Raw genomic sequence first — 25,798 nt, forward strand, 5'->3', positions numbered from 1 at the left:
TGGAAGGCTACATCATAGTTCGATCCCCTGTCCTTCATAATATATTTTAATTATATATAATTATTGTATTGATTTGCATTGTGTGTTTTGTTATATAATTTTGTTTGGTAAAATCATTGCTGGGATTCTTTGTTCCACATGAGTTTTCTAGAAGGCAGCATCTGTCTGGTTCACTGTAGTCTGCTGTAGATCTGTATCACAGAGATGAGGCACGTTACGATATGCTGTAAAACTAGTTGATGGTGTGGGACATCAACAAGTTATATGTTTGTGTACCTGTATGGCATAGCTTATCGTTATATCTGTCAGAAGAAAAACACAGCAGGGGAAGATACTCCTTTGGCAACGTTAAAGGGAAATACTGGTGTTTTTAAAGTTCACATAAATCATCCCAGTTTCCCTGCTGGTTTCTGTCCTTCCTGCTGGTTTCTGCACTCAGTAAGTGTAGCTAAAGGTCAAGCGGCAACCTCCGGTGGTGAAAGAGGATGCCAAGGCTTGAGGCTGGATCCACAAGGGAGTCAATCCCCATAGACCCAATCACAAAGTTTGTTTGCAATAACCCCTGCGTCCTGTACATACAATTTAAAGGTGCACTATGAGTTCCTGCATGGTTTCAGCGTGATTTTATTTTTGTCTCTGAATACGGAGGGGGTGGGGGTTAATGCGTCTTTTTCACTGAAATTAAGGCTGCTGCTCTAAAAGCACCCCCTCCCCCAACCATTTTTTGTCGGTGATTGGCTGGAGTGGTTGGTTGTATTTTGGTGCACAGCCTGTGCCTCTAGTGTTTGTTTGGCGTTTACAACCCCTGTGTTGTCTCCCGAGACCGGGCTTTTTCACGGTGTGTTCAGGGGGGCAGGCAGCTAGTGGATCAAGGACAGATGCCTACGATTTGAGACAAAAATGAAACCATGCAGGAACTCATAGTGCACCTTTAATGGTGCCGAGCAAACTGGGCCGTGGAACAACTGGATATACTTTTCATGTAATTTATCTAAAATGCATGTTTGATGCTTTCATATGTCAACATTTTGACAAACTTTAGCTTGGAGAGCTAATTTACCTGTTGGGCCACTGACTAAAGAAAATGACGCCACCCCAAACTAGCAGTCAGTCCGGCCGGCAGTGAGATGTCGCTGTTTGTAGCGCTAGATTTGGTTTATCAAAGACGCTAGCAAAGCAACACAGGACAGGAAATAAGTACAGCAGAGACGACAGATTGGTCGGACCCCCGTGTTTAACTATAAACGTTACAGTTACGGCTGAAAAAGACAAGAGAAATAATAATAAAAATTGTCGATTTCACGTACCTCCGCAATACAAATCTACTGCCATTTGGCTACCCGGAAATTATTTTTGTTTTATCAGGAGGTCATGGGGATTAGGTCTACAGACTTTACAGCAGAATTTTTTACAGCCTGGTACAACAACAACAAAAAACGGTTTTGGTCTCTATAGCTACGTACCCCCTTCAATATTGTTATAACTCACCTGTTTATATTATATTCAGACTTAAAGTTCTGCCTAATTAAGGGTGCTCTGCTTTAAGTGACAGGTGGCTGCCATCACAGGAGGCGAGTATAAACTGTAGGCGTCATTCGGCCCGCCTCAGCTTCATCAAGCTTCACCTCTTTGCCCATTTTTTGATTAACCGACATCCGGAAGCCGCCTACTTTGATCTTAATTTTAGCTCTTCAGAAACCTATGGGTGACGTCACAGAGACTACGTCCATATTTTATACGGCCTTTGTTAAAGGTATCATATTTCCTCCTTTAGAAGACGCCATTGGACGCCGTTCCTTCCTGAATTACAGCTCATAAAACAACTCCTATCTGCGGTAAAATCCTGATATTTTCAGATTTCTCAGAGGTATACATTCGTTCAGGATTATTGGATGTTATTGGGATTATTTCACACCGCTAACGTGTTTTTATTGGACATGATATCTGGTCCATATTACCTTTCAAGAAAGTGGAACGAAGAAAAGAACATTTAGTAGATGATATTCAGACTAAACGTAGCCATAGAGTGAAAGCAAATCAATTCAAACGAACCGTATAGCCCACAAAGTATCTTGTAAAACAGTGGTTTAAAGCAGAGACCTTTTATTTAATGATTTCACACAGTGACAGAGTATCTGCTGGACTCAGTGATTGTTATATAGACAGATTCAGTTCTGTTATGAGACTACAGCGGCGGCAGCAACACACAGGCAGGCTGAATAAACTTCTACTAGCTCAATTCTTTCATATTTAATCTGTAGAGGATCAAGTGGAACTGCTTGTGACCCCACAGTTTGTCATGTTGGCTGGTCTGAGTCTTTTGTTCTTTGTGTGTTTTAGTAGTCATCATCTTCCACAAGGCTGTGCAGTGCATAGTGTTTCTGTGGAGCAAGTGTCAGTGTAATGAACCTGTTATCTACTTCATGTTTCTAACCTCAGAGGAAGTAACCTCACTGTAAACGGTACAGTGTGTGAAATGCCTGTTGTTTTTTTCCCAACTTTTGACTGCTTTCATTTGCAATGTTTTGTGTCATTGTTGCTGTGTTTGGAGGCTGTGCCTCCTTCATACATATACTGTCACCCTCTGCATGACAAACCCAAGACTGAGAATTCACTTCACAAGCTGTACATGTGTCTGCTGTAGCCCCATTGTATTTAATAATTTAAAGGATAAGTCTGTCAATATTCTCTATTTCTTTCTTTTTGTATAAATGTACTTTGGACAGCACTCCAGTTAATACTTTTTTATTGCCGCACGGACGTTTCGGGCAACAACTTACTCAGCGTGTTTCACAAGCAATCACCTGTGGAACATGCTGAATTTGCCAAATTACTGTCCAAATTACCTCAATAAATTATTATTATCCACATTACGGATCCAGCTCCCAGTCTTTAAAGTCTTCTAGTTTTAATGTGACAAATCCCATGAAAAGACCAAAACCAACAGTACAAGGTGTGTGTGTGTGTGTGTGTGTGTGTGTGTGTGTGTGTTTTGACTCAATCCCACACATTGCCCTGCTGTCTCAAATATTGACTAGAGCACCAAATGTGGATTAATCCGCTGCTGAAAATAGTCCCCAGCAACTGCACTTTTTCCTGAGTAACGTCTGATTTAAAAGTGTGTGAAATTACTGGGCTGTTTTGTTTTATAAAAATATGTATTTGTGACCTGTTCTTAAAGATGTACAGCATGCCTTCAGACACAAGAAAGTCAAAAAGTATTAAGAGATGGACTATCATATTGGAGGTTTTGGTCCTTTCACTGGATTTGTTGAAGAAACACATAGATTTACACCAGTTGAGCAGTTTACATTTTCATCAGTTCAAATGCAAATTCAAACATCATGTCAATTTGGTGTTCTAAAGCTATAAATCACTGGTTCTTTGCATGTGGCAGATATAAGCAAGGAACTGATATAAAACACAGAAAGAATATTTGATTTAGTAGAAACACGTATTTGCCTCATCCTCACATACACATTTTTCTTATTTAATGTTTTCTGATACCAAAGTGCAGAATGAATTCACTGTCTGAATGTTTGTACAATTTAATCAATCAAATGCCAAATAAAAACTCTTTGGTTGTTACCTTCTGCAATGGTTTCTCTGTTCATACAGCACAACTACTGCATGTGAAGATGTGAAGTTTACATGTGTGAAAACTCATATGATTAACAGATTGCAGAGATCAGTCAGTCCTCCATCATTCCTGGAGGGTCACCGCCCAGGTATTCCAGGTACAGACAACAAACAGGTCTTTTACCTCCCGTCTGCCTCTCAGTGAGACTCAGTGTTTCTGTGGCAGCAGCCGAGGTAAATAGGATACAGCGCTGACTCATTGGAATAATGAAATTACGGTAAATTTGTATTTGCCCAACAGGGTGGGTTGGACATGGTGTCAGCATTCCCTTGTGACTGAATAGGGTTCTTTTAAGCGTCCTCTGCACCCCACCCTCCACACACACCGGTCCACCTCTCTGCCCTAGGCCTCCGGATGAATCGTCTCTCTCTGCTCTCACCATGTTTTGCACTTGCTAATTAGTGGAGAACAGAAAATGTTTGTAAGCTAAAACATAATGCTAAATGCTTCTTGCCATGAGCAAGCTATGACCATTCCACATTACAGCTAATTAGAAACACTAACGTTGTTACTGTCAGACTCTGTGTCAGAGGCACCTTCACGTCAACATGGACGTGGACACTAAAACTAAAAATATATAACGGAAAAAATGTATAGGCTACAAATGACTGGATGAAATGATAGCACTATATCATGTAATAACATGTACAGTGAAAGGACTGCTGGACATTTGCTGACTGGGAAATACATTTTGAACAGCTCTGAGTCCCATTTATATTTTAAAGTAGATTGCTTTATTAATTAAAAAAAAAGTATTATACACCACTCTTTTCATGGGTTTTATTACATTCATGTTTACATCTGTATATATGTGTTTGTACTTCTCTTATACATTTACTACGTTCCTGTTTACACCTATATATATATTACCCTCATTATGCATATAATTACATTCCTGTTTACACTCAGTTTGTTCATAGCAATTTCTGTCTAATTTATATTACTTTATTTTATGATGCTATATTTTATTTCTTATCTTAAGCTGCACTACTTTGTTTTTAGATTCTCATTTGGTTATGTGTGTGATCCTCCTTTCTTTCTTATAGCATACATACAATATTTTATCGTTGGAGGGAGCCTAAGATTTTCGTTGCCGACGACTGCTTCCCTGTAATTGTTGTGCAAATGATGAATAAAGACCTTGACCTTTGAACCTTGGGTGGTAATTCCATATATTTTCTCAACTGACCTAGAGAACATGCTGTGATCTTTTCTCCACAACTGGACTAAAATTATCCAGATGCTTTGGGGAAAGCGTTGTTGTTTTGTGGTTATTTCTCAGTACTTTTTTTTTTTTAGATACAATTCTGTTTGATCTGGCATTTGTCATTTCATTTTATTTCTTGTTAATTTTGTACAGATCTTTTGAGATGGCTCTCAATGGGTTTATCTTTAAATTTTCAAATTAAATTAAAAAAAGAATAACGCCGGTACTTTACAATATAAACTCAATAAATACACTTATGTCAATACCTACATATTCATATCAGGTACTTTCATGACTAAAATCTCAAACAATTTATTTTATTTGTGGCATTTAACTTTTCTGTTTGCGGAACCAAATACACAACAACTCTGTTTCCGGTCGGACCACAGACTACGGGGACTTCCGTTGTTGCCTTTTCTTGCTGGATAACGATGGCTTTCCCAGAGTTTACATCGGAATAATTAAAGTGGTATGTAAATAAATAACCAATCCAAAACACCGAGCACGTCCGAAGTATGTACACAGTTACAATGCATATTAAAATGATTGATAAATCGCTCGTGAGTCACATACTTTTGCGAACCAAACACCGTACAGCTAGCATAGCTAACGTTAGCTGTGTTGGTCGATGTTGGCCAGAAATGCATTTGCCCTGCGTTACCTCCAAGTCAGACGGACAGGAGACAACTTCTTAAATATAATATATTAATATAGTTTAATATAAGAGAGCCATAATACCCTGCTTGATTAGAATAAGTGTAGCTTGACTTAAATATGACGATAAGTTGTTGTAGCACAACCTAACTGAATTAAACCGCTTTAAAAACTCAAAAAGTAAAATTAAATAAACAATATTGATATTGGATTTAGCATTGAGAAGGCCAGCAGTGTGCATTCAAATATTGTATTTAATATATTCAATAAGCATGCACCTGCAACTGAAAAAATGAAAGTACCTGATATGAATATGTATGTATTGATATAAGTGTATTTATTGAGTGTATATTGAAAAGTACCCGTGGTATTTAAAAAAAAAAGTAATTTCAAAATTAAAAGATAAACCCATTGAGAGCCATCTCAAAACATCTGTACAAAACTAACAAGAAATAAAATGACAAAGATTATCACTTTATTCATATCTCATTATTTTATACGTTTTTATTGTGTAATTTTAAAATATCTTATTTAGTGAAATTAGGTCAGTTTTGAGTTTGGCCTGCATTACTAGGCCTGCTTAAAGATTTATTTCTCTACGGTGTAGCAGGCTCTTTCGTACAGGCATTAACAATGAATGCACATGATAATTGAGGTTTTTGGGTTCCTAGACTTAATTGCAGATCATTATCTTCATTAATACCTCTACTTTTTGAACTTTTTGAAGGAATTAAAGGAAAGCTGTATTTGCACTGACTCGTGAAAGAACAATAGACCTTAATAGACCTTTATCACAGCAGACATTTTCACTTGTCATAGCAGGAAAAGCTCATGAACCATTGAAGTGTCACAGTAGGCCATGTAAGTCTGACACCATGCAGAGATACCAGACCCCTTGAGCCTGGTGGCCGCAGCCCACATGTATTTTAAAGACGTTTTTTAAACTACAGTTTAGGGCTGAACGATTTTGGAAAATAATCTAATTGCGATTTCTTTGACCAATATTGCGATTGCGATTTAATATGCGATTATTTTTTAAGCTCTTTGTCTTCTGTATTATTCAACAAAGACAAACAATGAATCATTGTATAGTATGAGGTGATGCATGAATTTATATGAATGACATCTTTTATTTAACTACTTCAATCACAGTAGTATATTCATTATTATTATAATTTATTAAGCGACTTTGAGTCTGTAAAAAGCGCTATATAAATTCAAATTATTATTATTATTATTATTATTATTATTATTATTATTATTATATTGAGCACTGACCAAGCTTGGTGTAAACATTCATATGAAAGTCAGAAACAAATCACACAAACTAAAGTGCAGATTGCAGAAATATAAAAACAAATATGTGGCTGATTGACTGTCTTTGAACTTTACTAGACAGTTAAATAAGTAAAAATATAGTGTATATATACACACACACACACACACACACACACACACACACACACACAAAACGGTGTACTTTTTTACAGCGCACACAGAGGAGCTGCCTCCAGCCCGAATAAAACCCTCCATTTTATTAAAATGGGTGTAAAAGTTTTAAATTACAATTCAGAGTTGTTTGAATGTCAGAAATGTGCTCAAGGCACGGGTAGCGTTAGTGTGCTCAAGTTGATGTTTTCTCTGCAGAGTGCAGACTGATTTGCTCTCGCGAGTCACGTGACCAAATTGCAGCCTTTGCGATTAGGAAATCGTGTTTTAACATTGCGATATTATTGCAAATGCGTTTAATCGTTCAGCCCTACTACAGTTACAGCGGGGCGACTTGGTTGAAAACGTCGACGTAGTCATATTTTCAAAGCTCCGGTCAGTTTTTAGCACTGACTTATGGTGCGTTCTTTTTGTCTTGTAATCGCGACTAGTAGCTCGAGTGTGACGTCACATCCATGTCGAAAAACGAATAACCCCGTGTTGTTGCGTTCTTTTTGTCACACAATACTACGAGTTGGAGAAAAGATGGATTTTTGTAACATTTTTAGTAACATTTAGGATTCTATTCACTATTTGGACAGATTCTATTATATTATTGACATATTGCATAAATATATTTCACAGTTTGATACATGAAAATTACGTTTTGATTAACGTTAACGTTAGGCTACTGCTCTGCTTTCTGCTCAAGACTCGGCTTAAAGCCATTGTTGTCATATAGCAACCGAGCGTCTCTAGCCAATTTCAGCTGCACGGGCTAAACAACCTTTCTGGGGGAAACCCTGGAGTGCATTCATCATTAATGTTATTAATTCATGGTTTGCTATTTGTTACATTTATGTTATTAAAAAAGGTCTATTCTTGCTGTTTAGATAACGTATACACTTCACACTGTCTGTCTCTTGATTGGAAAAAAAAATATTAGTGCACGTTGGCGCAGCGGTCCACTACGTGACAAACCCTATGGAGTGTACCACATGTGTGCATATTTCAACAGAGTGACAGTGTAAGTGAAGAAATAGATAGAGACAACTAAACGGAACAAATCAGAGAAGCGAAAGAAAAGTTGTGTCCTGTTGTCTTTTTATATATTTTATACTGTCCAACCAGTACATGTCCTGTTCTCTTTATTTATATATGTTATACTGTACCACCAGTAGAACATGTCCTGTTCTCTTTATTTATATATGTTATACTGTCCAACCAGTAAAACATGTCCTGTTCTCTTTATTTATATATTTTATACTGTCCAACCAGTAAAAGATGTCCTGTTCTGTAGACATGGTCCTTACTTAATTATTCATGTTGGACCAGTCCAATATGACCATCAGTTGAAATAAACCTTGTGTTGTATTTGTTATGAATCTATTTTGATGCGTTTTCCCGGAACTTTTGTAATTTTACATATGTTTAAAAATATTGAAATTAATATTGATATCGCAATATTCATAATCGATATCGCAATATCACATTTTGTCAATATCGTTCAACCCTACCCCACTAATGGACATGATGGTCAAGAAAACAGTAAAATACTACCTGTTTCATTGCTTTTGTACTGCCAACACTGTCAGTAGGGTCTAGTTGGTGACCGACGCTCTACTTCTTTCTCTTCCATTCTGTACACCAACTTTATAAATAATGCACCTGTGTAGACACACTGGGTAATTTATGGACTCTACATTAACGGACTGTTTTTATGTAGCGCTTTTCTAGTCTTAACGACTACTCAAAGCGCTTTTAAATGTACAGGAACCATTCCCCACTCACACACATTTACACACTCTGATGGTGCTGCATCGGGGGTAATTCACGGTTCACTGTCTTGCCCAAGGACACTTCGACAAGAAATTGCAGGGCCAGGCATGGAACCACCAACACACACAAACACACTAGTGTCACTTTAATTTTACATACGTATATACATTTTTATATTGTTTGTTTTACCTATTCTTTTGTAGCAATTTGTGATTTTATCTGTGAAAAGCGCTTTATAAATACATTTTACTTACTTACGCACACACACTCTCTCTCTCTCTCTCTCTCAGAGCTTCTGGTAGTAGTTGTCGTGTTAAATCTTTATTCTGCCTGTAACCTGCTTTTTATTTTTCGGTCCAGGTTGATGGCCAGCCTCGCTCCTCCCGTCCCATCTGCTCTCGCCTCGTCTCTTTCCACGTTGCTTCCCTGCGGCTTCGCTGTGGGGCCTTCGCGGCTTTGCGGAGGCAGGATGGGGCTGTGGTGGGTGGGCCGCTCGCTGCAGGCTGGATCCCTGCTGGGGAGGGACGGGGACACAGAGTGGACCTCGAAGTATCACAGTGACCCGATGGCTCAGAGCCGAGGCGGTGAACTTACGATGAACTCCGAGTCCAAATCGAATGAGACCAACAGCTCAGAGGCAGAAAAGGTAAATAAAAAAATTAATTAATTACATTAATACAGACACATAGCATGGCTCAGATAGGGGCTCTTTAATGGTTTTGTCCATGTAGATTTCTTTTTTTTTATATATTTTTTGGCATTTTTAGGCTTTTACTTTTGACAGGACAGCTAAAGGCTCTGACACACCAACCCGACAGCCGACCCTCGGTAGAAAAGGCAGTCGGACTGATCATTTGGCTCCCGTCTCCCCCAGTCGGTCCAAAAAGTTACTCGGAACGCACCAAAGAGACGCCGACTTGAGTGTACGTTTTGCGCGTGCGCGAGACGCAGTACGTCTCCATAACAGCAGACGGCGCTGAAATGAAAACTGGAAATGACGGAACATCTCTCTAGACCTCGTAAACACAGCGCACGCTGTCGTCAGTCATTGTTTCCATCAGAGAGCGTTGATAGTAGTCAAGAAGGATCGTTGTTGTCATTACTCGCCGAACGGAAGAAAATACGATGGCGAGTAATAAGAAGATCCTGGCGCTGTCAGCTCTCGGGCTTCTTCTTGTGGAAGAAACACTGATTTGCTAGCCAAGGGCTAGCACTCCACCAATCAGATTGGTCATTGAGTCCGACTGCCCACTGGCCGATTCAACAAGTCAAATCGCTCAAAATGAAGGCTGACTGCTCCTCAGCGCGGAACACACCGGACAGACTCGAGTCACCGACCTCGCCAGACGGCCGATAATCGGGTTGGTGTGTCAGCGCCTTTAGACTTGAATAGGGAAAAGAGAGGGCGAATGACATGCAGCAAAGGGCTGCAGGTCGGAACCGGACCCACGGCCGCTGCGTCGAGGACTGAACCTCTGTATGTGGGCGCTCTACCAGGTGAGCTACCCAGGCGATTTTATTTGGAAATGAAATTAATAACTTGTTTTAATTCTACTCAATATAGAATATTGACCTTCAAAAGAGTTTTGCAGTCGTAGTTCTGTGTACTTTTGTCTATTGAAGTTTGCGGTCTATAAAATTTGTTTTGAAAGCTTGTTTATTGTGAAACAGTGTGAAACAGATAAAAAAATATATAAACCATAAACACAATAAAAAACACAATATGGTAAATAAACACAGTGATGGAACTATATAAAAAAGTTTGTGTGATAAGACAACAGAAAAACTGCTACAATAAGAACAGGATGAGAGAAAGTGCTATGCTGTGCAGGGAAGCAAGAAGGAATATAATATAATACATATATATATATATTATATAATATCATGGAATATATATATATTAGAATTAAGAACACTTATGTTTAATGTTTGCTATGTTCACGATCTTAGTTCAGCGTGTTGGCATGCTAACATTAGGTACCTAGCTCAAAACATAAACCAAAGTATTTGGCAAATTGAAATTTTGACCTGATGGCGGTGCTAGATGAAATGTTCAGACATCACCAAAGTTATTACAATTCTTCCTGAGGAGGACATGAATGTGTGAACCAAATTTCATGACAATCCATCACAATAAGGGCCTCTTTATAGTTGCTGTTCCCGACCCGTCGCGCGACAATGTGATGTCAAAATGGCGTAGATCTCGCTGGCGCGCCAGGATTTATGGACGAGTTCGAGGGCAACCGGATGCCAGGACTCTCAGAGTGACTGCAGGTCAATCCGACAAAGTAGGTCATGGAATCGTTGTGCAGACATTCAAAAGTATTCAAAGTACTTCTCTTTGCCATTGTTTACCTTTTTCTTCTTCTTCTAGTCCATAGAAAGAGCAAAGTCGGTAGCCTTTCCTCAGTCGCGAGCACCACGCGCGAGTTTAAACAGTTACGGCGGTCCCATGATGTCACAATGTTGCGCGACAGGACGGGAACCGTCAAAACATTTGACTCAAAACCACAAATGTCAACCTCATGATGGCGCCAGAGGAAAAGTCAGAGGATCAGCAAAGACAGTAGGAAGAAATCTCTGGAGAACATGACTGTCTACAAAAAAGGCTGGCAATCCAACCAGTTGATGTTGAGTTATTTCAGTCTCCCGATCCACCCGACTTTGCCATCCATAGAACCATTTAGCGAGCTTGGCTAAAAACACCATCTACTTCCTGTCAACATTCAGCCATTTAACCTCCCCAGAAAACATAGTCTTGAAAAAGGAAGAAGATACATACAGTATATAGTGGAAAACATTGGAAAACAAAACCGAAAACTGAAATGTGCAGGAGGAGCCAAACAGATCCCACAGTGGCTTGTCAGGTGGCCCTCCTAATGTAAGACATTCATTTAAAATACAAACAGAGTAGTGCAAAAATATGTGACACAGCTAAAGAAAAGGCATAATTAATCAGTTATTAAAACAAAATAAATGTGTGCCTGTAAACTTCAACACTGCTTTGTTTCGCCATCATGCAGCTAACACTCTGAGGCCCATTAAGTGCACATAAGTGCAACATAAATGTACAACATCATTTTGTTTCAATTCTTCAAATCTTGGGTGCTGTCATCAAGGTACCGGTAGTCATATTTAGCCTGTACAGAAACCTACAATTATCATTGGTTTGGCCCTGATTCCGGTCAAGTTATCCAAAATCAGTACTGCACTACAAAAACACACAGTAATGATCACTCTGCAACAAATATTGGGTCTTAATAAAAACAGAAATGCAACTGTGAAATCAGTTTTATGAACGTTTATCTGGTTTGTGCGGTTTGTCTCATTTAGATTCAAAACGTCTCATGATTTTACATTCGACAGCAGCAACTTGTTTACTTTGAAACCATTTTATCTCCGTTGCAGACAGAAGGAGGACAGTAATTTAGTGCCGAGTCGTGGGAAGATAATGAACCAGTCCTTAAAACATACTCATAAAACATGAGCAGGAAGTGTCAGAGCAGCCTCACAGATAAAAAAGCTGTAGCAACGATAATTTACAAGGGCACTGCAATAAATACATATTCAGAGCACAACCTGCCTATCAGTTCATTTTTTTTTTTTTTTTATACTAAGTGGGACTGAGTCCGACATGGACAGTAATCATCACTTTTATGGACGTTAATATAAAAGTACCTGTCAATCAATCTGTAGACATAGAAAGTAGGTTCATGATTCATTCATGAAACATGATATTAACCATAGCAATGGGGTCTTAGCCTTGGAGTTCTCTCAGTTCCTTAGTTAAAGTTGCTCTCAGCAGCGTGGTGAATAGGCTGTCAGTGGAAACTCTGGACAAGGAACTTTTAGTGCCATTTATAAAGGACTCCTTTGTGTTGTGTTGTGTAGGCACTGATGGAGATAGCAGCAAATAAAGAAGCCTTACTGCAAAGAGCCGTCTGGATCAAGTAAGTCGACACATTCACACAAAAGTAACTTTGGGCTTTTTGTCTTAATCAGATTTTTGTAGAGATATTTTACACTGAAGTACATTTCCCGGATAAAGCCTGACAGCGCCGGGTGTCTGGAAATGGCAAGTTTTGAAGGAAATTTGGATGCCTGCTTTGTTCGTTCGAGGAATAATTGTAAATATTGACAAAGAATATGTTTACCGCATTAATTAAGCCTGGTTGACACCAGACCCTTCTCAGTTGTAACTGAGAGTGGGTCTGGGCAAGCTTCATTCGCAGCCCATTTCCAAAGGGGCGTCACCAACGGACGCCGCTCAAATGCCTCTGGGCGCAATTGGAGCGCTGGCCGTCGTGTTGAATGGAAACAAAAAGCTGCTTGCCTTCGCTGCGCTATCATCATCGTGTAAAACCGCCTCAACGGTTGTGATTGGTGCCTCGATTTGGAAAAATTGGAAATGGGCTAGAATGGGCTCTTGGTCAGACGGACTTGCAGAGCAAACCTCAAATTTGCCGGAAGTTCGTCAGGGTTTTCCCAAGCTAGGAAGTAAGTGTTTACGGCATTTCCTCTCTAACTGGGACGTTTTGGGACCGATTGGTGGACTTGCTGTGGACGAAGTACACACAGCGAATCACTAGTAAAAGTAAGTTACGTTTAACCATGTATCCAGCTAATTTAAATAGCTCATGTTACTGTATTGTGTGAACAGTTAAATTCATTTTATATTGTATGAGGCGTTTTCTTTTGCAGGTTGCATATGTTCCACCAAAACAAGTTCCTTCTTCCCTGCTAGATTTAGCAGAATGCATCTGTGGTCTAGCCAGACCTAGTCTATATCCTTGACACATAAGTGCAACATAGTTTTGTTTCAGTGCTTCAAATCTTGGGCGCTGTCGTCAATGTACCAGTAGTCATATTTAGCCTGTACAGAAACTTACAATTATCATTGGTTTGGGCCTGAATCAGGTCAAGTTATCCAAAATCAGTACTGCAGTACAAAAACACACAGTAATTAACACTCTGCAACACATATGCGGTCTTTATAAAAACAGAAATGCAACTGTGAAATCAGTTTTATGAACATTTATCAAGTTTTGTGCAGTTTGTTGTCTAACGTATTGTGTGAACAGTTAACTTTATTTTATATTGTATGTGCCGTTTTCTTTTGCAGGTTGCATATGTTCAACCAAAACAAGTTCTTCTTCCCTGCTAGATTTAGCAGAGCCACCGTCGCTGTGTCCCGAGCTTAGCGCCGCACAAGACAATTGGTTTTATTTCTCCTGTTGCAGAATGCAGACAGACCTAGTCTATATCCTGGACGTTCCACTTCCGGCATTGTTACGGTGCTGCAGGAAATTCTGCCGGATGCATGTCTTTTTGGCAATTTCCGTTTCCTTCTGCCTTCTTTTTTGTCGGATTTATAGGTGCAATGCAAGACTAATAATATGCAAAATACAACATCTCTGACTTTGTTAAGTCCTGGACTTGTTTTCATCATTGTCCCTGGTGTTTATAGTCAAGTTAAACTTTGATCTGAAAAAGGCACTAGATCACCAAACTGATTAGGATGTATCCTCTGGTGAACATGAATCTCTGTACCGAACTTCATATAGGTACCGAAATATTTCAATCTGGACTGAAGTGGTGTAACAATTGATGGACAACACCATCCAAGGAGCCATGCTGCTAGCTGGAAAACTGAATCATAAAAGCGGATAATCAATAATTTTTAAAATGAAATGGACAAGTTAGATGGTATACTAGACACCAAAAAAAAATAGCATCCTAAAAGACAAAAGTTGCATTGCATTATTCAAGGTGCAAACAACAATGCTTAAAATAGTGAGACATAAAACAGTGTATTCAGATATCCACATCCTTTTTGTGAGAATTTTATCCTCAGTATATTGCAGTATTTAACTTCAGGAGGGTTTGACAGTTTATTCCAGTTGCGGAAATCACAATACAGAAAACAATTTTAGTCATGAAAATATCAGGATTGAAGGATGCTCAAATTAATTAAGAAGTTATTTAGAATCTTATATTAGAAATGCTTGTCTCACTAGGGCTGCTCGACTATGGAAACCAAAATCATAATCACGATTTCTTTTTTTTGGTCAATATTGAAATCATGATCATTTAAAACGATTACTAATTGAGTTTTGGAAATATATTGCAATTTAATTTAAAAAAATAAACAGTGAAAGAGTTAAACATATCAACAGGGAAACTAATTTCCCTTCATACCTTTCCCTTTGAACTTTTTTCCCCTTCAGAACACCAGAGAAAATAAGAGTTTACTTGTATATAATGTAATAATATCTTTTTTTTTGATTACTTTTGTTATTGTTAGGAGCCAAAATCTAAGTCACGATTTAAAATTTGATTATTTGCACAGCCCTACATCTCACCAGTTGATATTGTCTTCACACCTCACTGAAGAGCATCCCTTCCCCCAACCAGTTCTTCTCTCTCTGCTCCATATTTCAGGTTGTTACCATATCGTGTTTAGGGGTGGGGGTGGGGGGTTAGTTTTAGCTCTAGATGGGGTAGGATAGGGGAACAATAATGTCAGTAGATTTTTATGACTTTATGTATCTGTATTGTATACTGTAAATACTGTGTCTGTATTTTATTGCGCCATCTACCTGTCCAGGGACTATGGGCAGAAACTATCAATTTGCTACAACCTGGCACAAGACATCTAATAATGTTTTTTTGTGCACTGCCCCTGTTCAAATAAATAAATTACAATTAAAATGTTTGTCAGTGCTGTTGTTTGTGTGTTGGCTGCACTTTCTTTTTCTACTGCTGGCGGAGTATGTAGTGCCAACACTTACTCCTGCTGCAGCCAGTGCACCGTGTTGTATCCTGATTTAAAAACGGCCCTATTTTTCTCTCCCAGAGAGTGAAAGTGGGGCAAAAATTGCTCTTTCATTTGCTGCCACCAAGTCTCCTGTGATGAGCCACAGGGGGCGGCTTAATTATAATTATCATAAAGCCCATACTTCCACATCATATTTGACTTTCTATGCATTATGGGAATGTTGAAGGTCTTGTATGTTCTAAATCTCTGACTGTGTTTCATTGGTACATTTGCTTAGACACCCACAGGAATAAAACAGTTTTCCCTTCATGTCAGACCTAATTCAATGCATTGCAAATACTCTTAACTGTCATTATATACAGTACGTGCACCATATTTAAATTCAATTTAACATAGGGCTGGACGATTAATTGAAAATGTATTGACATCGAGATTCTGAAGCTGTTATCGACGTATTTTTCCCATGACGATAATTCCAATAATTTATTTCTGTTGATCTCCTGAAAAACATTATACCGCGTGTGTAGTCACGTGTAGGGTTGGGTAACGAAACTCGGTGCCAATAGGGAACCGGTGCCGACGTAAACGGTAGTAACGAGACCGAATAAGAATGAAAGTTTCTGTGCCTAATTTCGGTGCCTGACTTTACACTACACCTGACAGCATGTAATGTTAGCCTACCTTTAGCTAGCAGCTGGATTAAACACGGTTAAAATGCTGACAGCTAACGTTAAACAGTGTAAAGTGGGACTGTATTTCACTGTGGAGGACTTCAACAGCGGGATGTAAATGTCTGCTCTGCAGCGCAGCAGCTGCCGTTGTCGGAATTAAACAACACAGAATTCACTGTAATTGTAAAATACCCTTTTCCCATCTGGGGTTCAACAACAACTTACTGGTGAAATAAGTTATTGTTATAGTTACTACATTATTATTAAATCTTTAATTTTGACCATGGCCTTAGCAATAAACAAGTCACTGACTGTTGTTTACTACCCTTCTGTGTTTTCCTTCTTTTTTTTTTTTACTTTATTGAAAAGTACCGCTTCAGGCACCGTTTAGGCACCGGCACCGTTTTAAAAGTATCGATTTAGCACCGGTATCGGGAAAAAAACCAAACGATACCCAACCCTAGTCACGTGACTTCGCCCGGACCAGTCAGCCGCATGGAAAGCATAATGGAGCATTTGGATAACTCAAACACTGAGTCCGTGTCAACTGAGCAACTTGTGCCCAAAAAAACAACGCAGTGTCCGTCGTCTGGAAGCATTTTGGCTTCAGAAGAGATCATTTAGTACAGCGTGATTAATTATCATTAATTTATCCTTGTCGAGATAAAATGCGCACTTAATAATGATTTTAATTTTAAGTCATATCGTGCAGCCCTAGTTTAACATCTTTCTGTTTGCATTCATTTGTGTTAATTTCCCCTCAGATTTGCCTGCCAGGCGCAAAGCAGAGCCCAGCAGAACGTGTCCGTGCACTGTGCCTGTGGCGAGGTGTGTGCGGGCGGGTGTGCGGATGTGTGTCTGCGCGTGTGTCGGGACATCCAGCCTGGAACGGAGCTGCTGTTGTACGGAGACACCGCGGGGAAAAGTCAGACAACAGACAAACCTGACACACAGGACAACTCCACTGGACACACAGGTACAGACCATGGATGTATTATGAGAACTGAATACAGCGTTTGAGGCAGCGCTCTGTTCTTTCCTACGGGAGTTGCTCAGTGGCGCATGAAGTCTTCATGGAGCCTAACATTTACTGGGATGATCGGCACTACTTCCTCTATGGCATCATGTGACATCAAGCTCTATGACATTTTTCAAGGTGCATACATTAACTTCATTAAGTCCAAAACGACATTGTGTAAAGCTGCTTCAGTCCACTTTAAATTCATTCACACTCTCCACCTGGAGGAGCTAGAGGGACGTTAAACTAAAAGTTGAGGAGACTTAATAACAACAACATTGACCCCAGAACACCAGTGTTATAATTACAGTCACAGTTACAGTTGAATGAAAAGGCCTGTATGTGAACACAAAGGTCTTTGTAGATATATGAGCATAAAAGCAGAATTTCCACGCCGTCATTAAATTAACATCCCAAACATCCGTTAGTTTCGTTTGAGAGCTTTGTGAAGACAAACCCTCTCTGATCTCAACCGGAGGATAAAAGCTGGAGGTTAATAATTAAGGGATGAATCATTTTCGTGGAAAGTAAAATACAAACACCAAGCAAGAAAACTAAATCATTAAAGCACAATTGATAAATAGGAATGATATGCTCCCCGGCCCTGCTAATCCATTAGCAGCATTTATGTGCTGTGATTGATGGGACATTAATGAGGACCTTTACCCAGCAGCAACAGACCGTGGCTCCACTGTGGATATCTTATTACACTTTTGCTCCTGTGCAGTGCTTATTTAAACAGATTGAGCCTATAAATCATGCATGCATCTCCACAACAATTATGAATACGTAATGCAAGTTAAAAAGATAAGAAACAATGGGTTCCTGCAGTACTACATTGTTATGGTAGCAAATATTAGTCAGATTCCGAGGGAGAAAGGAAAGGTGTAATATAGGCAAGAAGTATAATAATGAGAAAAGAAGCTTCAAAATGAATACAACATAATGAAAGATTAAAAAAGCAATCAAATAAAATCCAAACAAGTATAAATCCTCACAGAAGAAAAAACACAACCAGAAGTAAATACTGTACATACATATAAATATACATAGGTACATGGTGTACGTTAGGGCTGTCCCAAACGATTATTTTTTTAAACGATTAATCTAGCGATTATTTTTTCGATTAGTCGACTAATCTAACGATACTTTTTTCGATTAATCTAACGATTAATTTTTCAATTAGCGATTATTTACCCATTGCTCAATTGTTAACAATTTACACAAAACAAATTTCAATAAGGTTCAAATCTCTATTTATTAAAATAGTTTAACACCGCACTTTTCAAGTAAAATTAATTTGCAGTGCAACCTGAAGCCAGATGTAGCTATCAATCCAACCACAAAATACAGTCCAACCGGAGTTTAGAATTCCAGCACAAAGAAAGCGGAAGGTGACGGACATCTGGCCAAAAAGAGTGAAATCCGGCGAAATGTCAGTCGGCAACGGAGCAGTCCCGGAAGTGGAACGTCGTGGATATAGACTAGTACAGTAGAGTTCTGATCGGGGCCGCATTCTTCTGTCCGAGCCCGGCCCGCGTCCGACAGAGCAGTAACTGAACCCGACCTGAGCCCGACAGGCATTAAGATATTTCTGTCTGAGCCCGACCCGAGGCCGACACAATTAAAATCTCGTTTTTTTTTCTCATACTAATAACTCATGTACTTTTCTTTGTGTGGAAAGCCCGCTTTTAATAAGCAACTGTTGAAAGGCATTTAGAAATGTCAACAGATGAGCGCACACGGGGCAACAAGCGCACGTTAATAAGCTGTTTTAAATTTAAAATGTTCACTGTGTTAACCTTTCCTGCTTGCTCCGTTTCCACCGTGGTCAGAAAACCAGGGGAGACTGGTTACCTCCAGGGCCCACGTTACAGTATAAAATGAATAACGCCGGGGTTAATATTCGGTTTCTGGTGAGACAATGAATGAAATGGGCTTTCAGTCTGGGGTTCATTTAAAATTCCTAAATTAGGAAAAAAGCTACCAAAATGTTAAAATAAAAAGTGACATGCCGTAACAAAATCACATCAATTAACTCTACATGTCTGGCCCTTGGAACGATTCTCTTTTTCCAGTGTGGCCCTTAGTGAAAATGAGTTTGACGCCCCTGATCTACAGTATGTGACGGTTTTTGACTTTATTTTATTCCAGTCAATACTTAGAAATAACAATGAAGGATTTCCACGTAATACATTTATATCAAGATAGTGTGGTATAATATGGAGCAGGTCTGTGACAAATATAATATAATATAACCCTGACAGAGGCTGTTCTGCATAATGAGAACTTTTACCTTTGATACTTTAGGAACATTTTACTAATACTTCTTATGCAAAGAAGCACATTACGCAAAGTGTCAAACTATTACTTTCCTTCAAGTATAATCTTGAATGCAGGACTTACTTTTCATGTATTATTTATTTACATTTTTGTAGGACTTTTATCTGAACAATGCATCTGAATGCTTCGAATATAACAACAGCCGAAATGATATGGAGCCCAACAGTGTGTGAAACCTCATGTATACCTGAAGTGTTATATAACTGTAATGCTAACTTACCAAATTACATTTGCAATTATTATCTTTTTGGACTTTTTTTTTTTCTGTAGGACTGCAACAAAATGACCAAAAAATAGTAAAAAAATTCCCATTACATATTCCAAGCCTAAGGTTATCCTGACATAGCTTGTTTTTCTCCGATTAAATAAAAATATGAAGTTTATAAAGATATAAAACATTTGAGAAGCTGGAAGCAGAGCATGTTTGGTATTTACTGAATGACAAACCACTTCAATGATTATTCAATTATCCAAATTCTTGCACATATTTATCTTCCAATCAACTCACCATTTTACACTGCTTTACTGTCATTTTGTTGTTGGACAGATAACCAGCTGACGCACAACAAGGACCCAGACCCCGACATAGGGATCATTCAAGAGAAGGGAGGGGAGGCGGAGGACAAACAGGAGGAAGAGGAGGACGAAGAACGGCGCAGAAACCCGCGCAGATGCATCAAGAGAAGTCGCCCAGCCACACACCTGAGGAAGAGGAGAGCGGAGAAAATCCTGGACAGTGACCCTGACGCTCACACACACAACAGTAACATCACAGCAGCAGGTGGACACACCGGCAGCGCAGGTAGTGCCCCAGCTGCTGGGGACAGACAGGCAGACTGTGAACCTGCAGACAGACAGACAGACTGTGAACCTGCAGACAGACAGTCACACTGTAAACCTGCAGACAGACAGTCACACTGTAAACCCGCAGACAGACAGACAGACTGTAAACCCGCAGACAGACAGACAGACTGTAAACCTGCAGACAAACAGACAGACTGTAAACCCGCAGACAGACAGACAGACTGTGAACCTGCAGACAGACAGACAGAGTGTAAACCTGAAGACAGACAGACTGAGTCCGAGTCCGACAGTGGCCTCGCTGCACCTCCTCCCGTCCGCTGCAGCTCCCGCCTGGCTGCTAAACCGCGACGCGTTCACTGTCTGACCAGCCGGGGGAGGCAACCCCCCCCCGCCTGCCCCGACCCCGCCGCGCAGACAGAGGGACGGAGCCGGAGCTCCGCCGAGCACGCCGCGTATGTCCCAGAGAAGGCGGTGTCCGTGGAGATCTCGCACCCTGACGCCGAGGCGAATTCGGAGGCGATCGCAGCAGCGTGCGTTGCCGGGGCGGCCCTTGCGTGGCCTCTGGAGGTCAGAGAGCGGCGCTACAGGTGTTCCAGCTGCGGGAAAAAGTTCTACCAGATCGGCCACTTAAAGAAACACCAGTTCAGCCACACGGAAGAGAAACCCTTCAGCTGCCAAGACTGTGGGAAGAACTACACCTCGGCAGAAAGCTTCAGAGCCCATCAGGTAAATGTTTAGCCTCCGTAAACCCTGTAGAACTTCCGGCAAATTTGAGATTCGCTCCGCAAGTCAGTCTGGCCAAGAGCCCGTTCAAACCCATTTCCAATGTCGCCAAAATCGAGGCACCAATCACAACCGCTGAGGCGGGCTTTACACCAATCACAACCGTTGAGGCGGGCTTTACACCAATCACAACCGTTGAGGCGGGCTTTACGCAACGCCGATTTTTGTTTACTTTCAGCATGACGGCTGCCGAAGCCGTGCTTCACGTGCTCGGCCATGACCGGCGCCCGGCAGGTCAGTCTGACATATGGCGATTTCGTGCCGGTCAACGCTACAACTGACAACAGAAGTTATATGAGTTACAGTTCTCAAGGACGCGACAGCACGGTCTCTTTCTCCTTTCCCTCAACTTCTCCGCCGTGTGTGGCGCGTACCCGCTTGCGGTGTGAAGCATGCGTCTGCGCTATTCTCGCACATGTAGGGAACCTCGTGAATTAACCTGCAACATGTCGGCTGTTTGGGGATTCTTCGGCGTGTGTGCAGAAGATAACAAGTTTGCAACATGCAACACCTGCAAGGAAAAAGTAGGGCATGGAGGGACCACACCAAAAACCCCAAATCACATTTATTTTGTGAACCATCACCTTATCGTGGTGGAGAGGTTTGTGTGTCTCTGTGAACCTGAGGGCTGTGTTGTCTGGAGCTTTGTGCTCCTGGTAGGGTCTCCCAAGGCAAAGTGGTCTCAGGTGAGGGGCCAGACAAAGAATGGTTCAAAAACCCCAATGAAAAAGCTAAGCAGAGATGGAGTGACCCTGCCCGGAGGAAGCCCGGGGCCCCCGTCTGGAGCCAGGCCCAGATGGTGGGCTCGTCGGCGAGCGCCTGGTGGCCGGGTTTGCCATGGAGCCCGGCCGGGCACAGCCCGAACAAGCTACGTGGCAAATCCCTCTCCATCCCATGGGCCCACCACCTGTGGGAGGAACCGTTGGGGTCGGGTGCGATGCCACATGGGTGGCAGTGAAGGTCAGGGGCCTCGACGGACCAGACCCGGGCAGCAGACGCTGGCTCTGGGGACGTGGAACGTCACCTCTCTGTGGGGGAAGGAGCCGGAACTGGTGCGGGAGGTGGAGCGCTACGGTTAGATCTGGTGGGGCTTACCTCACGCACAGTCTTGGTTCTGGAACCATACTCCTGGATAGGGGTTGGACTCTTTTCTTCTCCGGAGTTGCCCAGGGTGTGAGGCGCCCGGGCGGGTGTGGGGATACTCACAAGCCCCGGCTGGCGCCGCTGTGTTGGAGTTTACCCCGTGGACGAGAGGGTCGCCTCCCCACGCCTGCGGGTTGGGGGGGAAAACTCTGACTGTTGTTTGTGCATATGCACCAAACAGGAGTTCGGAGTATTCGGCCTTCTTGAGACCTTGACTGGAGTCCTGCATGGGGCTCCAGTGGGGGACTCCATTGTTCTGCTGGGGACTTCAACGCACACGTGGGCAATGATGGAGACACCTGAGAGGCGTGATTGGGAGGAACGGCCTCCCTGATCTAAACCAGAGTGGTTGTTTGTTGTTGGACTTCTGTGCTAGTCATGGATTGTCTATAACGAACACCATGTTCGAACATAGGGATGCTCATAAGTGTACCTGGTACCAGAGCACCCTAGGCCAAGGTCAATGATCGATTTCATAATCGTTTCATCTGATCTGAGGCCGTATGTTTTGGACACTCGGGTGAAGAGAGGGGCAGAGCTGTCAACCGATCACCATCTGGTGGTGAGTTGGGTCAGAGGGTGGGGAAGACTCTGGACAGACCTGGTAAGCCCAAACGTGAAGTGGGTAAATTGGGAACGTCTGAGGAGGCCCCTGTCCAACAGACTTTCAACTCACACCTCCGGGCGGAGCTTTTCGTGCATCCCTGTGGAGGCTGGGGGCATTGAACCCGAGTGGACAATGTTCAAAGTTTCCATTGCTGAAGCTGCAGCGAGGAGCTGTGGTCTTAGGGTCTTAGGTGCCTCAAGGGGCGGTAACCCACTTAACACCGTGGTGGACAACGGTGGTCAGGGAAGCCGTCCGACTGAAGAAGGAGTCTTTCCGGGATATGTTATCCCGGAGGACTCGGAGGCAGTTGCAGGGTACCGAAGGGCCCGAAGGGCTGCAGCCTCTGCCGTGAAAGAGGCAAAGCAGCGGGTGTGGGAGAAGTTTGAGAAGACATGGAGAAGGACTTTCGGTCGGCACCAAAGTGCTTCTGGAAAACTGTTCGCCACCTCAGGAGGGGGCGGGGAACCATCCAAGCTGTGTACAGTAAGGATGGGACACTGTTGACCTCAACTGAGGAGGTAATAGGGCGGTGGAAGGAGCACTTTGAGGAACTCCTGAATCCGACTAATACGCCCTCTATGTTAGAGGCAGAGCTGGAGGATAATGGGGGATTGTCGCCGATTTCCCAGGCGGAAGTCACTGATGTAGTCAAACAACTACACAGTGGCAAAGCCCCGGGATTGATGAGATCCGTCCAGAAATGCTCAAGGCTCTGGGTGTGGAGGGGCTGTCCTGGTTGACACGCCTTTTCAACATTGCGTGGAAGTCTGGGACGGTGCCAAAGGAGTGGCAGACTGGGGTGGTGGTTCCCCTTTTTAAAAGGGGGACCAGAGGGTGTGTGCCAATTATAGGGGTATCACACTTCTCAGCCTCCCTGGTAAAGTCTACTCCAAGGTGCTGGAAAGGAGGGTTCGCCAATAGTCGAACCTCGGGTTGAGGAGGAACAATGCGGATTCCGCCCTGGTCGTGGAACAACGGACCAGCTCTTTCACTCGCAAGGATCCTGGAGGGAGCCTGGGAGTATGCCCAACCGGGTCTACATGTGTTTTGTGGATTTGGAGAAGGCGTATGACCGGGTCCCCGGGAGATACTGTGGGAGGTGCTGGGGAGTATGGGGTGAGGGGGTCTCTTCTCAGGGCCATCCAATCTCTGTACAACCAAAGCGAGAGCTGTGTCGGGTTCTCGGTAGTAAGTCGGACTTGTTTCAGGTGAGGGTTGGCCTCCGCCAGGGCTGCGCTTTGTCACCAATCCTGTTTGTAGTATTTATGGACAGGATATCGAGGCGTAGTCGGGGTGGGGAGGGGTTGCAGTTTGGTGGGCTGGGGATCTCATCGCTGCTCTTTGCAGATGATGTGGTCCTGATGGCATCATCGGCCTGCGACCTTCAGCACTCACTGGATTGGTTCGCAACCGAGTGTGAAGCGGTTGGGATGAGGATCAGCACCTCTAAATCTGAGGCCATGGTTCTCAGCAGGAAACCAATGGAATGCCTTCTCCAGGTAGGGAATGAGTCCTTACCCCAAGTGAAGGAGTTCAAGTACCTTGGGGTTGTGTTCGCGAGTGAGGGGACAATGGAGCGGGAGATTGGTCGGAGAATCGGGCGAGCGGGTGCGGTATTGCATTCAATCTATCGCACCGTTAGGACGAAAAGAGAGCTTAGCCAGAAGGCAAAGCTCTCGATCTACCGGTCAGTTTTCGTTCCTACCCTCACCTATGGTCATGAAGGCTGGGTCATGACCGAAAGAACGAGATCCAGGGTACAAGCGGCTGAAATGGGTTTCCTCAGGAGGGTGGCTGGCGTCTCCCTGAGAGATAGGGTGAGAAGCTCACTCATCCGTGAGGAGCTCGGAGAGAGCCGCTGCTCTTTGCGTCGAAAGGAGCCAGTTGAGGTGGTTCGGGCATCTGGTAAGGATGCCCCCTGGGCGCCTCCCTAGGGAGGTGTTCCAGGCACGTCCAGCTGGGAGGAGGCCTCGGGGAAGACCCAGGACTAGGTGGAGGGATTATATCTCCAACCTGGCCTGGGAACTCGAGGATCCCCAGTCGGAGCTGGTTAATGTTGCTCGGGAAAGGGAAGTTTGGGGTCCCCTGCTGGAGCTGCTCCCCCCGCGACCCGACACCGGATAAGCGGACGAAGATGGATGGATGGATATTGGATGTGAAAAGCGTCACCCGGATCGTTGGTCTGATTGGTTGAAGGACTATCCAATTGCGCCCAGAGGCATTTGAGGGGCGTCCGTTGGTGACGCCCCCTTTGGAAATGAACTGTCAATGAACCTTTCCCAGACCCCCCCACTCTCAGTTACAGCTGAGAAGGGTCTGGTGTCAGCCACGATAGTAAATGAGGATTGAGCAGATAAAAACAAGGTTTTCAGCGTGTTAATACCGTTACTCTTTAAGCAGTCAAAAGATGCTCTCCAAAGTAATGAGTACCAGTTTACACAATTTTTATCTAATATGAACTTTTTTTTATTTTTATTGTGAAATGAACTTGCGTTTGGTTTTAGTCTTGGTCTGTTCCTCTATAATGTCAGGCATCACCATAATGGTGCAGTTATAATTAGAGACAGATTTATTGTGGATTTTTTTAGACTGTTTAAACAATGTGACAACAATATATCGGCCAATCTTTCTCTCTATTTCTTTTTTTTTTTTTTTTTTACATTAACACAAACAAATGTTATTTATAGGCACCCTGTTTAATTTGGTACCAAGATCTATAACAGAACATTTAAAAAAAATAATAATAATAAACTTGTCAATGCTCTCTGGTGGATAAACTGTGATGTAAACTACAAACATCTCTTTGCCATCTGTGTACTGACATGTCTATATTAATCGGCCAACGTTGACACTGATATTGCCAGAGATAATATTTCTTTCTTTCTTCCTTCTCCTGAAGAAGTAAATTTGAAGTGTCCGCAGCTCAAGGCCAGATAAGCGGCG

At 42.3% G+C, this 25,798-nt stretch overlaps 1 protein-coding gene across 1 annotated transcript in view; it reads left to right on the plus strand.

Annotated features, from left to right (window-relative positions):
* The first annotated feature begins 5,217 nt into the window (after positions 1 to 5,217).
* znf408 (zinc finger protein 408) overlaps positions 5,218 to 25,798 on the plus strand; it is a 30,158-nt gene continuing 9,577 nt past the window's right edge. Inside the window, exons 1-7 of the mRNA XM_028577952.1 lie at positions 5,218 to 5,316; positions 9,069 to 9,354; positions 12,600 to 12,658; positions 16,922 to 17,133; positions 20,066 to 20,402; positions 20,454 to 20,464; positions 20,504 to 21,048. Coding sequence (XP_028433753.1) covers positions 9,073 to 9,354; positions 12,600 to 12,658; positions 16,922 to 17,133; positions 20,066 to 20,402; positions 20,454 to 20,464; positions 20,504 to 21,048 — 1,446 coding nt within the window. The 5' untranslated portion in view covers positions 5,218 to 5,316; positions 9,069 to 9,072. The remainder of the gene's footprint in view (positions 5,317 to 9,068; positions 9,355 to 12,599; positions 12,659 to 16,921; positions 17,134 to 20,065; positions 20,403 to 20,453; positions 20,465 to 20,503; positions 21,049 to 25,798) is intronic.

The sequence above is a fragment of the Perca flavescens genome, chromosome 1 (genome assembly GCF_004354835.1).
Source record: "Perca flavescens isolate YP-PL-M2 chromosome 1, PFLA_1.0, whole genome shotgun sequence".
In the NCBI taxonomy this organism is placed as follows: Eukaryota; Metazoa; Chordata; class Actinopteri; order Perciformes; family Percidae; genus Perca; species Perca flavescens.